Source organism: Hypomesus nipponensis, chromosome 27 (assembly GCF_054491055.1).
Source record: "Hypomesus nipponensis isolate SF chromosome 27, ASM5449105v1, whole genome shotgun sequence".
In the NCBI taxonomy this organism is placed as follows: Eukaryota; Metazoa; Chordata; class Actinopteri; order Osmeriformes; family Osmeridae; genus Hypomesus; species Hypomesus nipponensis.
In genome coordinates, this window is record NC_140387.1 from 6,165,001 (window position 1) to 6,179,411 (window position 14,411).

The following is a 14,411-nucleotide window of genomic DNA, read 5'->3' on the forward strand; positions in this document are numbered from 1 at the left end:
GTGCTGCAACTCAGGCAATGAACTGGGAGGAGAGCCAGCAGCTGTGTGCGTGTGTGCGTGTGTGCGTGTGTGTGTGGCGGGACTGACTTGAGCACCGTGGACTCCTCCAGTTGTCTTTCTGAATCTTCCTCTCAGAACAGAGAACAGTCTGGAAGGCTACCTCTTCATAAACCTGGCTGACCTGTCTAGTTTAATTCAGTTCCTTGCAGTGCTTCAGCCACTCGGGTATCACCCCACAGCACACACACTGATCCAATTAGGACGACTGAACATCGTCCACCCAGCCACGAGAACAGGAGATGGTTCTCCTGAGGTGCATGTTAAGCTGGGAGATGAGCCGTTATGAAACGCTGCCATTATGAAAGAGTGCTCTCCTTACCCAAATTAGTGCCGTGCCACTGTCGAGAGAAAACGGTTCCAGGGATCATTCTGGGTCTTGCTGGATGGGTGCCGTAGTCCTTGAATACGGTACGATAAATGTTTCTCTGCCAGTGAAGGGTTGTTTAAGAAGGAATATTCTCGCACCTATGAAAATGTAGTCACTCCTGACATTGAACTTGAGTTCTCGAAAACTCTGTGTGTTGAATATTTCCCTTCTTTTCTTTTTCAGGTGCTCACCAAGCCATTGTGAACACGGTGGAAAATGTACTCAGTCTTGGACTACATTCCACTGCAACTGCTCCCACACAGGCTACAGTGGAGCAACTTGTCACAGCTGTGAGTCCTGAGCAAGCATTAGTCATTTTTACCCAGGATCCCCCCCCCCTCGCCCTCACACACACGTGAACACCCTCCATTGCACGCACATTCTTAACCGCACACACACATGCACCCTCACACCAATGGAGAAAGGGGATCTGTGGGATCAGTTCCCTCCACAACAACTTGGCTAAACCGATTTGACTGTGGAGGATATTGTTTTTGTTCCTCATGCATGCACAGAAAACAGCCGACTGTTGTGTTCAAGGTCAAACTCTTGTCTGCGAGGCAGCCACAGCCTGGCTGCGGGAGCCTCACGGCAAAGCCTGGCCATTGATAAGGATTAGCGAGAGAGACTTTAATGATCCGAGAGGCTTCTGTGAATCCACTGTCATTAGAGATTGGGGGCTCACGTGAAACTAAGCACTTGTCAGTCAAACATAATCGCTTCACCGTTTAACACTTTCACACTTGAGTTGCAGAGTGGACGAGACCGAGAGAGGACTAACTGAGATTTTTTACGCATAATTAGATTTCAAGTCAGAGGCGTATAAATCAATGGAAGTGTTTGTAGGTGCGGGATTTAAAAGAGATTTGCGAGATGGGGGTTGGGTGACTAAAGTGCTAAGATTGGGGCAAGAATGATGGGTGGCAAAGTTGCCTCTGATCTATGCCAGGTCAGAGTGCTAAAAACGAAAGATTGAGCAAGGAGATGTCTGAATGAGTAACAGCGGTTACCTAGCTACTATCTGTTTTTTTGTCGTCTTCTTCTTAATGATGCCATTACCGTCGGGGTATTCATTATTCATTTGAGAGGCAGCCACAAGCTGCTAGAGAAGCGGGGATTCAAAATAGTATACAGAAGGAAACTGCACCTGAGTAGACAATGCCTGTATCCCTCAGGGAAACCGTCTAGTTTTAATCCAGCATGCAGATTTGTCTTTTCCTCCATCCTTTCGAAAAATGATGGTGCACATCAATAATGTAGCTCTGGGCCTCGATAGAATTCAAGTACTGACAGTATAGTGGGAAGGCCAAGACACAAAGCGTAACTGCCTCGTTCGCGTTCGTGTCCCTGTATGACACAGCCCCCTCAATCCTACAAATCAAAAGTTGTTTTCTTTGCCCTCCTGCGATGGTTGTCAGTTCAGCTCTCTCAGATTTATATTTAGTCATTATCCACAAATGCTGTGTAGCCTACACCATTCGGTAGAACTTGCGGTCAGCCCTTCTCAACCAAAATATTGAATGGACAAAGAGATTTTATTCAGTATTGCTGTCAGGGGACTGTCAAGATTTAACAAGACCTTAGACGGGGTATGACAAGATATCTGACAGCGAAGAACAATATGCTCAAGGCTGAAAACACCTAGCGCAATCAACTTGACTTTTCCCATATGTGTTGACATTGTAAACCAGAGTGCGCCTTATTCACATGAAAGAAGCTGTGTAGCTTGTGTTGTAATTCAAGGCTCGCCGATATGTTCTCTAAGTGGCCGATGCGCGAGAAGAATCACGACCGGTGTTCATGCATGTGAGCGGATGCAATTCGAAGACGCTCTCATCCCCCCCAATCGAGTCCAACTCAAACCACAGGAATCTCTCTGAATCCGCGGCCACCCGCAGGAGGGGGGTCGCAACTACATCCCTGAACCGTACGCCACCACAAACCCACTGAGTTCACCGATCTCTATTGAAAGTGCATACATTTATGCTAAGCTGCCCGGTTTTACAGCCCTCATCATGGAGTTGTTTTGGTCTTGTTTTTTTTCTCCCCGTTCCAAAGCCATATACGAGCGGTCGTGCGAGGCGTACAAACACAGGGGGAACACATCCGGGCTGTTCTACATCGATGTGGACGGAAGCGGCCCAGTCAAGCCACAGCTCATCTACTGCAACATGACGGGTAAAACCATAGAGCTCACTGGGAGTATTGTGTCACCTGCATGCGTTGCATAATTAAGCCCCTTCTGTCCTCCGGCGGGCGCAATCCCACAATGCCTCCTGGCCTCCTCCCACACTACGGTGATGTCACTGCCAAGGGTTCAACCGCAGTGCCGCTGCTTCGGCGACAATTTGGCATATGGCTCGTATTGCCTGATGGTGTGTGTGCTCGCTATCATAGCTCCCCCCCTTCCCCCCACCCCACTCTCCTCAGACTTAAGCGCCTCATTGTGGGTAGCTGATGATGACTCTGTCTGCCCGTTGGTGGCAGACATCCCATAATATCTGACAGCCCCCACGTCTGCGATAGGCTGGCAGACGCCTTTATCGGAATCATCTTGTCCTTCCGCCATCCCCCCTCTGTCTCCCCACACCATTCCCATTTCCATAATTATGTATAATGAACCCCGGGTTTCCCTCCTGTCTTCTACTACAGATAAGACGTGGATGGTGATCCAGCATAATAACACAGAGCTTACCAAATTAAAACCATCCTCTGGGAGATATCAGCATTTAGCCCATTTTAACTATTCGGCCGATGCGGAGCAGCTTGGGGCTGTAATTACCCAGGCGGAGCACTGCGAGCAGGAACTGTCCTACCACTGCAGAAAGTCACGCCTCTTAAACACACCAGGTAAGCCCTTTTTATTAAGAGTATCGATCCCTCTCTTTTTCCAGAAAGGTCAGTCTGATTAAAAAAAAAAGGCTGCTCGTTGGGATGGGAGTGCGGAGATTCGCGAGCCGGGCTTAAGAAGACATCGCAAATTGATTATGTCGCTCATTGTTGCCAATTCATTTCGGTTCGGTTTTATTTACGATAATGTATGGAAAATCGACTTGGGGGTTGCGTTTAGTGGGGCGGCTGGTTTATTTCCCTTTGTTGTGTGTCGTCGGCATGTGCGTTTGTTTCTATTTGAGGCGTCGTCAACCTTGTAATAGCTTGTTTAGACACAGACCGAGGCCCAGTTTCACAGTGTAATTGCTGTTCATTAGCTGTCTAGTTGGACCAAGGCCTGATATCAGAAAGTCAAACCATTGTAAAACCTACATAAATAATGGCAGAAAATGTCAAATGCAGAATACTGTCATATGCGAGGGTGCCATGCCGGTTTGATTTAAACCCTGGCACACAGCTGTTAAGATAGAGGAGATCAGAGGTGATGGATTTCGAGAGGGAGGGAGGGAGGGAGGGAGGGGGGGAGGGGGAGAGAGAGAGAGAGAGAGAGAGAGAGAGAGAGAGAGAGAGAGAGAGAGATCAATAATAATTTTAACAACAGGTTGTCTTTGAGAGGCTCCTTATGGTGTGTACAGTGTGCCTCTCTTTGTGTACTTGTGTGTGTGTGTGTGTCCAGACGGGGCCCCTTTCAGCTGGTGGGTGGGCCAATCAGGAGACCCTCAGACGTATTGGGGCGGAGCCGTGCCAGGGAGCCAGCAATGTGCCTGTGGCCTGCAGGAAAACTGCGTTGACCCCAACCACTACTGCAACTGCGACGCCGACCGCAAGGAGTGGTACCGTCCCTTTAAATCCGCACACACCTTCAAATATCCTAGCCTTGTGGACGCGGGCTGTCGAGCAAGACAAGGCGGCGATAACTCATGGAAGAAACTGTGAAGCGAGCCTTGAGGGGCTAATCTTCTGCAACTTCCTGTACCTTTTTGCATCTCCGTCCTGCTGTGGCACACCCTGATTTGCAGGTCGAAAGGCCAGCTTTCTCCTCCCCAGCTAAACACAATTTAATGTCCAGACATGGGGAGCACACTAAAATACCAGTCGAGCCAAGCAGTGTCAAGGGACAAGTTCTCTCTCTGTATCTTACTGTGCTTGTCCTCAGCCATGTTGGATCCAATTCCAAAGACGCTGTAGAGCACATCTATTCCTGTGCCCCCTCTCAGTTTGAAATGATTTTCAAAAGACACAACACCTGCACGGCCAGCCTCTGTATTTATAGGCTGTGTTTTTCCGGTGATGGCAACAGGTGATGGTAAACACCATCTGGATATATGCGCTCATTTAAAACCCAGTTATTCCCTATATGTATTTTTCTATGCGTGATTCCCAGGTCTTATAAAGAGACAGTCAAAGTGGTGATGGAATTGGATTATTGCATTTTTCCGGAGGTTGTCTGGTCTCCTTCTGTCGTTTCACTGTCAGCTTCCTGTCTTTGTTACCCCAGGGCCAATGACTCAGGCCTGCTCGCCCATAAGGAGCACCTGCCTGTGAGAGCCGTCGTGATTGGTGACACACAGAGACCTGGCTCTGAGGGAGCCTATCAAGTTGGTCCCTTGAGATGCCATGGCGATAGTAAGTATTGACTGTCCTCTCAATACATGTTGGTGAATTCCATAGAATTATGATTCAATGACTGGCTGCTTGCTTTGGATATATCCCCAGATGATCTGCTTTGACAGTATGTTCACATCTGTACAGGCGTTGTGACTGGTTTACTGCATAGATAGCCGTCTTTTCCAGATTTGAGCTCAGTGAAATGCAGTATACTTTTCTCTCGTCACAATGGATACATGTGAATGTGTGACTGCTATGTGAAGATCTGTAGAGTGTGTTGGGTCCAATCTCCTCGGTAACCTCCAGATTAATCATGGTGATTATCCAAAGCCAGTCTTCTCCTCATGCTAATTCAAGGTTCTCCTTTTGCCCGTCAGTCATACTTTAATTATGTACTCTAGTGATTATACAAAGGAACTAATTACGTATTCAAAAAACATTAGGTGGATGGTAGCAAAAACAATGCTCGCTTTCATGTTTACTCGTTGATGGTCGTCGCTAATCAGGTAATAATATACTAATCAGTCTCAATATTATTATTATCTTTTATATATATGATTGCAGCCTCGCTTACCTGAAATGTATCCTTTGAGTAATTCGACATCAATTGCAATGTGTCGCTGAAATTATACATTTGTGATCTAATTAAGCGTGAGCAAGAGTCAGGTAGCTGAGCGCTTAGGGAATTGGTCTAGTAATCAGAAAGTCGCTGGTTCAATTCCCGGCCGTGCCAAATGACTGTGTCCTCGGGCAAGGCAGTTCACCCTACTTGTCTCGGGGGGGAACGTCCCTGTACTTACTGTAAGTCGGTCTGGATAAGAGTGTCTGCTAAATGACCAAATGTAATGTAAGCGCGAGTGGACTTATTCGTGGTGAGTGTAAACCTCATTGAGGTGTCATGAATGAAGCCGTTCTGTTCTGTTTCAGAGAGCTTCTGGAATGCTGCCTTTTTCAACAAGGAGACCTCTTACCTCCACTTCCCCACCTTCCACGGAGAGCTAAGTGCAGACATCTCCTTCATGTTCAAAACCACTGCCTCCTCCGGGGTGTTCCTGGAAAACTTTGGCATCAAAGACTTCATCCGGATTGAACTGAGCTGTAAGCGGAGGTTCTGTGCCAACTGCATTGCTCAAATCCTTATTGCATGAAACCATACTCACCACCATTTTGATATTATTTGGCTTCTCTTTGACAGCTTTATGGCCAAGATTGAATTTACAAGTGTTATAATCCTCTGTATTGTGTTATCATGGGCGAAATCCTCTAAATTGCCCCTCTGCTTCAGAGGACAGGGAAACACTGAAAAACAACACACATATTGCAGCACAGCCAAACCGCCATCGTACTTTTTTTTTGTTCCCGCAGGGAAATTATCACCGTGCCACAGTTAGAGCAATGCGCAGAATGCTGTGGATGATATACTTCTTTTACGGTGACTTTGGTTCAGATACCACTACATTGGTACGCCCTGGCATTTGAAGTTTTCTGTGAATTAGAGACTGTCGCGGTGTTATTGTTTCGTCTGCTGCCTGCTCCCTCTGCAGATAATCCTAACCCCTACCGTACACGCCATTCCCTGAGGCCTTTGTGGTGGTGAAGTTGGAATGGAACTACTATATCTTTTTTTTTTCTCTCTCTCTCTTCATTGTTGTGTATTGTCTTTGCTCATTTTCTGCGACATCTGTAGTGAAGCGTTAACTTTGTGAAAGTGGCACTGGATGTTATTGTCTCTGCAGACAATAGCCAGGGGTGATGGATTAGACTGATGTGAGAAGAAACTCAGCAGGCTGGAGGTCCATGTTCCTCTTTAAGAGCCTGGCCTTCGAAACTTCACAGAGCTCAATTAACCCTCCAGCATGGAAAACACCAGAACCGAATGACGGGGTGGGCACATACAAACGTGACCATTGTGAGGCATTTTGTGAAACCAGGGGCTCGGAACGTTTTTTAATGACGTTTCTCTAAGGAGAATTACAATGATGGGGGGGGGGGGGGGATGTTCACCGAAAGCTTTTGGAAATGAATTTGAATGTTTCCTCTCAAGCTTTGGTTAAGATCCTTCCCAGAGGAGATGCCGCAGTTTACGTACTCGCTTGAATGAACTCTCCATACATTCACTCGTAATTAGTTGACGACATTATCGAACCGTGAAAGTGTTGCTTGCTATTTTTACCCCTCTGTGCACTTCCAGTCCCTCAAACAGGTCCCCTTGGTGAGATCTAGCAGGCTAGGCTATAGGAGCCAAGGGAACTGGGATGGGAATACCAAAGAGGTGGCAACAGATGATCAGCATTTTTCAGCTAGTTGTTTTCGCTGCCAGAGGAGTGTCTGACGACAGACTGGGCATCTGCCCTGGCCCGCCCAAGTCCCATTTATTCCAAGTCATCGGATCAGTGCACAGTCTACGGTGTAGGAATCAAGAGGAGGTGCTCATAAAACCTATCCCAGAGTGCAATGCGTGTACTGCCTGACTGCTATCCTTTATAAAAGTTTTCGTTTAAAAAAAAAGTGCCACCGACAAGCAATTTTTTGCTGTATACTGTATTTTACGATGATAGATTTGGCAAGCCGGAACTCCGAGACGGTTTCGTCTTCGGGCATGGACACCTCAACATTTTTCTTAATTGAGTCAAGTTTGCGTAGGAAATTGAAAGCTTCATAATCAGCTGATCAATCAACAGTGAGCTCCCACCTGGGTGTGGAGCTGTTTTTGGAGCCCTAGCTGCAGGGACAGGTTCTGTGATGTGTCATTCTGGGCCCGTGGGACAGCACTTCACTGACACGCCTGAAACAGTCAAGTGACTGGTCTCTTCAGGGTACAGATATTTTCCAGATGTCCCAGCCTGGTGTCCCAGCCTATGGTTTTGTTGACTATCCGCCTCTGTGGGCGTAAGCGTCAAACTCTCCACTGTTGGAAAGTCACCTGACCGTCCCAAAAATCCCAAATCCCAAAGTGTGCGTGAGCGTGCGTGTGTCTGTGTGTGTGACGCGTCTCTCCCCCTGACCCACAGCTTCATCCGAGGTGGTCTTCTCGTTCGACGTGGGCAACGGGCCGCTGGAGGTGCGGGTGGAGACGAGCGCGCCGCTGAACGACGACAGGTGGCACGCGGTGCGAGCCGAGCGCAACGTGAAGGAGGCGTCGCTGCGCGTCGACGCCTCCCCCGCCTCCACCCAGGAAGCCCCGGCCGACGGACACAGCCATCTCCAGCTCAACAGCCAATTATTCGTGGGTAAGGAAGAGACCGCCGGTGCTTATTAGAGCCGGGGCGAAAGTCAAAGAGGGACATGCGACTGCCGTCGGTTCTTTGGCCCCAATCTGGTGTCCCAGCCACAGGCCCCCCCCCCTGAGAACAGGCCTGGATGAATGTGCGCTCGGAGTGAGGGCACCTGGAGATTCTCTTGTTTGCCTCGACCCGGCCCACAGTCCAGAGCAATTTAGAGAAAGGCATCCTCTTGTTGGCTTAGCAAAAAGACAAAGACTCCTCGCCTCGTCAGGGTCATTTCCGAGGCTTTTGTGATTAGTTTTTCGCTGTTTCTTTGGTATTTTTACGTCTGAATTCATGTTCATGGACAGATAAACAAGCACATTGAGCTGCAATTCTCGTATGAAATGTGCTATATAAACAAACTTATTATTATAGTCTTATTAATAGATGGTGGACAAGGTCTTCTCTGTCTTCTCTTACAAAGAGACGAGGTAATGACATCTTAGGACTATGCTGCTTCCCCGCTATTGGCAGAGTGCCATCATCGGCGGTTTTCTATAGAACGGGCAGGTGCTGAGTGGACTGTTTCTGAATACTAAGCGATAATCAGTTTCAATAAATAACCTCCACTCAGAACATGATGGGTTGGATCAGGTGATTCACTGTGTGCGTGCGTGTGCTTGTGTGTCCGTGTGCATTTCTAAGTAATGCATTAGTGTGTTATTGTGTCTTTGTGCATTGTTGTGTGTACAGTAGGGTGTTGTTGTTGTGTGTGTGGTGGGGGGGGGGGGGGGTCAGTGTGTAAACTTGCACATTGATATGCATTTGCTTGCTTGCATGTTAAGTATGTTGACTCGTGTCAGATAGCTGAGTTTGGAAATTCTTTATCCTAAAACGAATGCATAAATCACATAGCGCACAAATGCCTGTGAAATGGGCTGAACGCTGATAAATCTTATCAATACCTTTAAGCTGTTCCTCACTGTGTTCACCTCAACACCTCTACATCCCGTGTGAAAATGAGCAAACACAAGCAGTCTCGGTGTATTGTATAACGTTCTATCTAGAAGCAAATATTGCAGAATGCCAGCCATTATCTGGAGACCCTCATTTTCAGAAATACAGTCTAATCCTTGTGTGCTAAAATGAATATTGATTTAGCACAGTTTTTAGAATGTGATCTTCCTCCTGCATTGCCTGTGTGCGTTGATCAAACTTTTTTTTTATGGACATTAGACTGCAGATGCCATCTTATTCCTGCTATTCATGTGAAGCTAATGACAGCATCTGCATGACGTGTGGTGATAATGATGCATAGTGATTTACATTTTAATTTGTAAACCACACCAGGTTTTATAATGTCTGTTGTGTACAGCGTTTCTTCTGGCTACATGCTGTGCATAATGTTATCCAACATATGCTCATGCTTGCTTGTATAAGAAGACATTCAGGAGAATGGAATACATTCTGACTGGCTTTGCTTTGATGTTGGTTTTGATCCGTATGGCACAATGGCTTTGAGGTCGTAGTATTTGATGTGCCATCAAAGGTTTCCTTCCATTTTTATGAGGGAAAGCTGTCTTTAATGCGGAGGACTTGCTGTGGACGGTATTTGACTTGACATTATGCTGGTGGTTCTTCTCACTCCTAATACTGTACATTTTTGTTTCCTGGAGGAAAAACAGTATTTCCCCTCCTTGGTTTTGGTTGGTTGGTCCTTGCTGCTTGTCCACAAGGACACGCCTGGTTTCCCAGTCACAGCTCACCGAAAGCATGAGCTGTCTCTGATGCGCAATTACCCAAAGATGATTACATCCCATAGGACTGTGAGGCTACTCAATTTTCCCTCGATTTAATGGCCCGGGCATCACTCTCCTTCAACAAGGAACTCAAAGCATATATCTCCTTCCAGGGGATGCGGGTTAGGAAAGTTTCGACTGTTGTGTTGGTCCTCTGCAGTGCTGTGGGCTTTCACGTCTGACTAAAAGCATATTGAGCAGGCAGGGAGCCTCATTGATTTCGGAGCCGTGGCTAAACCTGGAGAACAATCTGAACTGCCAAGGCTGAGGTATGGGAGCGAGGCAGAAGAAGAAGGAGTGGAGGAAGAGAGAAAGGAAGGTTAGCACCGTGTTCTGCTGCTGGCAGGCAGGGAGACAGACGCCTGATAAAACTCAGCTCCCCCTGAATGTGTTTGGCCGCCCACAACTTTGTTTTCACCGTCTCGTCGCTCTAAAGCGCCTTTTGTGATCTTGCGGCGCGTTGACAAAAGTTATGCTCTTGGGTGCGCAGAGGTGGCACATGAATCTGTCTGTATTGTACCGCCCGCCCCGTCACACGAATGAGCCAACAATGGATGGGGGGGAGGGGGGGGGGGGGGCAGTATGAAAAGAGGCAGGACGGAGAGAAAGCGCTGAAGGAGAAAACCGTGCCTCTGTGTGTTTCCTTTTGCGTCGGCAGGGGGCACAGCCTCCAGGCAGAAGGGCTTCCTGGGCTGTCTCCGCTCGCTGCAGCTCAACGGCAAGACCCTGGACCTGGAGGAGCGGGCAAAGATCACACCCGGGGTGAGGCCCGGCTGCCCGGGGCACTGCAGCAGCTACGGGGCCCTGTGCCAGAATCACGGCCGCTGCGTGGAGAAGTACAACGGCTTCATCTGTGACTGCGGCCAGTCTGCCCACACAGGACCCTTTTGTCAGAAAGGTACGGAAACATCGAGCTGGTTCATCAAGGTGAACTGCTACACGTGGTTCTCAACTGGTCTAACCTCAGGATTCACATTTGTCGTTCATTAAGTCACAACCCAAAAATTATTTAATTTCCGACTAATTATAGTAATAATTATACTTTATCCAAACCAATTTGTACAGTAATCCACAATGTCAGCAGGTGATGTTTCATGATCATTTCAAATTCCCCCCCCCCCCCCAAAAAAAAAAAAATCAGATATGGGACCTTTCAACGTGTGGGCATCGCAAAGCATGACTGTGTCAGAAGATCAGGCATCTATATCGTCCGGAGAACCTTTTAAGCTTGCTTCAAACGCACCCACCAGAAGTACTTGATGACTGTGAACTACAGCAATGGCTTGAATCCAGAGTGTTTGCTCACGAGCTTTGATGCGTGCGAGTCATCTTAGGAGGAGGTTGACTATGTGATGCAGGGAGGAATACGTGCCTTTAATAATGAACTATTATGCTTACATTTCCCCTGGAATTATCACTTACCTAGCAGCACAGTGTCCATAACCTGCGAGATGCTACCTCTTAACTAAAGAGGGCTTAATTATAAGGATCCACACCTTGTATAGTACCTTCAAGTACCTTCAAAGTCAGAATCTATGGGCATACACTCGAACCATACTACTTGAGATGACACAACTATTGAATGTCTGGACAGTAATTTGATTTCATGTTTAAAATTAATGCTATTATAGGAGATGTATGGGAAATCAGGGATTTCTTATGTACTACAGTAATTTAATCAGTAGATCAGTTAATTCCTTCTTATCGGGTCAAGTGTGTGTATGTGTTCCCACTTTGACCTGGGTTCGGATGACTTCATGGGTCTGTAATGAATTTTCCACCTGATTGTAGAACAAACACCTACTAGTTAAATGTTTTATTCGTTTTCCTCTTTCTACCATCAATTCTATGCATTGACGTTCATGCCTCAGAGAGACTTTGCTAGTATCGCCGTGTGTTTGAACTGGTCATTTTCACGTCAAACTGTTTGATCAACCCTCTCTCCAATCAACTGGCTGTCCAACACAATCAAAAACACTTAAAACCCAAACCCTAAACCCACGGTCAGGCCCTTCTAGCGGGAGCCAGACCGAGGCTTTCTTCCTCTGAGGTAACCCAACAGCAACACCCCTTCCCTTTGTCGTCCTCGTTTCCAGAGGTGTCGGCTGTCTTCGAGCCCGAAACCTCGGTCGCGTTCACCTTCAAGGAGCCGTACGAGCTGAACCGGAACGCCAGCGGCCTGCCCTCCTCCATCTTCTCCGACCTGACCCTGCGGGGGGAGAACATCACCCTGAGCTTCAGCACCACGCAGACCCCGGCCCTGCTCCTCTACGTCAGCTCCTACCACAGGGAGTACTTGGCAGTCCTTCTCAACAGGAACGGTGAGACTGCGGGGGGCGGCCGCCGACTGCGATGCTCCGCGGCAGTGCCTCAATGCCCGACGCTTCAAACGCATTATGCGGCGCCACGCACACGCACACACTCACACTCACGCATACGACTTCTCGAGCTTTGGCGGATTCATTTGGATTAATCGGGAGTCTTTAAGTCTCCCTAGACTCGACTCTGTCAGACCCCACTGCTTCTTGTTCACGCAGAGTCAATTATTCGGCGGCGTCTCAGCTTTTAGGGACTGAGATCTCAGGAAGGCTTTAAGTAATGCTGAAGATTCTTAATCTTAATTCTTAATGTGACAAATAGTCTATATTATGAGAATATCAAACATGAGTCAAGTTTCTGTATAATGAACTGATGTGTGAAGTACTATTGTATATAGTATATATAGTACAGTAATTACTCTGTCATTCACTTTTAATCTAGATTTAACAACCATAAGTGTATGTTATAGTTGGCCCACAGTATAATGATAAGTACAGCTATTTAATATTCAGCTCTGGGAAAGAATTAAGAGACCACTGCACCTTTTTCTTACCTTTTTAAAAACGTTGAGAAGGTCAATTATGATTATGAACAGAAGGGTAAACATTTAAGAGGCCACCGCAAATGTTACCCTTCTGTTCCTCACTCAAAATTGTCCTTGTCAACTTTTTTTTGAAGGAAAGAAAAAGGTGCGGTGATCTCTTCATTTTTTTCCAGAGCTGTATGTATCTGGAATGTGCACCTAAAAGAGTGGCTCTAAAAGTTGCGGAGTACTGTTGTGTGCACGGTGCCACCATAGTGATCCATGTATTTCACTGTACTGTAGCTCTCTTCCCTGGATCTCCAATTAAAGCTAAGAGGCAGCTTTCTTCTCAACCCTAGACGGACAAATTGACTCGTCGCTTCTCACGCTGCTGTCTTCATGGTAGACTCCATCCCTCCATGTCAAACAGAGAGCCAAGATTTGTCTCAGAGCCCACATTGGTTTAAAGAAGTCGAGGTGGAGTCGACAGTGCTGTTCTCTTTTCATTCCTGTTCTTGTTTTTCTTCCCAACCCATTTCTATGTAAACCCCAAAGGGTAGCATAAAAAAAAAAAAACATTAGGCATCTCAATCCATGTTTTTTTCGGTTCTAATGCACAGTAAGTTGTTTTAATGCCGTATTTATGGCTTTAGATCACAGGTAGAATACATTAATAGCGTTCATAGCATAATTTCAATCTCAATAGAGGCTATCTATCTACAGATACTACAGAGATCTGGAGGTAATAGCACACTTTTAATCAGCAATGTTGTTTCTATTTATTCTGTGGCCCAGAAGGGGAAATCAAGATAAATGGAGTGAACCATTCAAACAATATGCAAAGTCATCCCTCCTTCAGAGCTACTGTACCTTTGTGTTAACTGATAGTTATTGTATTATCGCCTCAAAAAGTGTTCTGACATTGCGGGAAAAGACATCTTAAGTCAGTATTTTGTGGCCGGTTGATAAAACACACAGCCTTAGTCAGAGCATGATTTTTGAAGATCCATTGTTCCATTCATCTGACTGCTCAGTCCCCCTTTCCCAGGCCAGCCAAACACCAACAGTCTTTATCAAAGCTCTGCTGATACTTAACGCCCTGCAAATTATGAAAATGAATTTGATTTAGTGGATCTGTAACCGATAGGGAATTTGATATTAATCCTCTTAACCGAAGGCTTTGTAGGCTTATTAAATCTGTAACTCCCGTCTTTTACATTCAGATTTGCTTTGAAAGGCATAAACAATCTTTTCCAGGATAAACAGTGCCACGCAGCAGGCGGGAGTTTTTGTCTGCGCACACTCATCGAGGCCTTCTCTCCCTGTCCCTGAAGGTTACCTGGATGTGAAGTATAAACTGCAGATGAACAAAGATGCTGAGGTGATGAGGACTAACGTGAGGAACCTGGCCAACGGACAGCTCCACAGAGTGTCCATACGGAGACTCTCCGAGGCTGTCGCCGTGCAGGTAACATGTCATCCATAACCACAGCAAATCTGCAGTCAGCGTCTTTTGTCGAAAACCATGCCAGAAGGACACAATCCGTGCCTAAATCCGGAGAGGCGAGGCTCAGCTCCGCAAGCTTCCAGGCTCCTTTAAATGTGCTTTGCCATCTCCGTAGCGACAAAATATGAAC

General features: G+C 46.8%; 1 protein-coding gene across 1 annotated transcript in view; it reads left to right on the plus strand.

The window, feature by feature from the left end:
• cntnap3 (contactin associated protein family member 3) overlaps positions 1–14,411 on the plus strand; it is a 55,703-nt gene that overhangs the window by 36,257 nt on the left and 5,035 nt on the right. The window contains exons 11-20 of the mRNA XM_084693555.1: positions 611–717; positions 2,486–2,605; positions 3,080–3,277; positions 3,996–4,152; positions 4,818–4,945; positions 5,855–6,025; positions 7,939–8,157; positions 10,591–10,830; positions 12,029–12,253; positions 14,109–14,242. Coding sequence (XP_084549681.1) covers positions 611–717; positions 2,486–2,605; positions 3,080–3,277; positions 3,996–4,152; positions 4,818–4,945; positions 5,855–6,025; positions 7,939–8,157; positions 10,591–10,830; positions 12,029–12,253; positions 14,109–14,242 — 1,699 coding nt within the window. The remainder of the gene's footprint in view (positions 1–610; positions 718–2,485; positions 2,606–3,079; positions 3,278–3,995; positions 4,153–4,817; positions 4,946–5,854; positions 6,026–7,938; positions 8,158–10,590; positions 10,831–12,028; positions 12,254–14,108; positions 14,243–14,411) is intronic.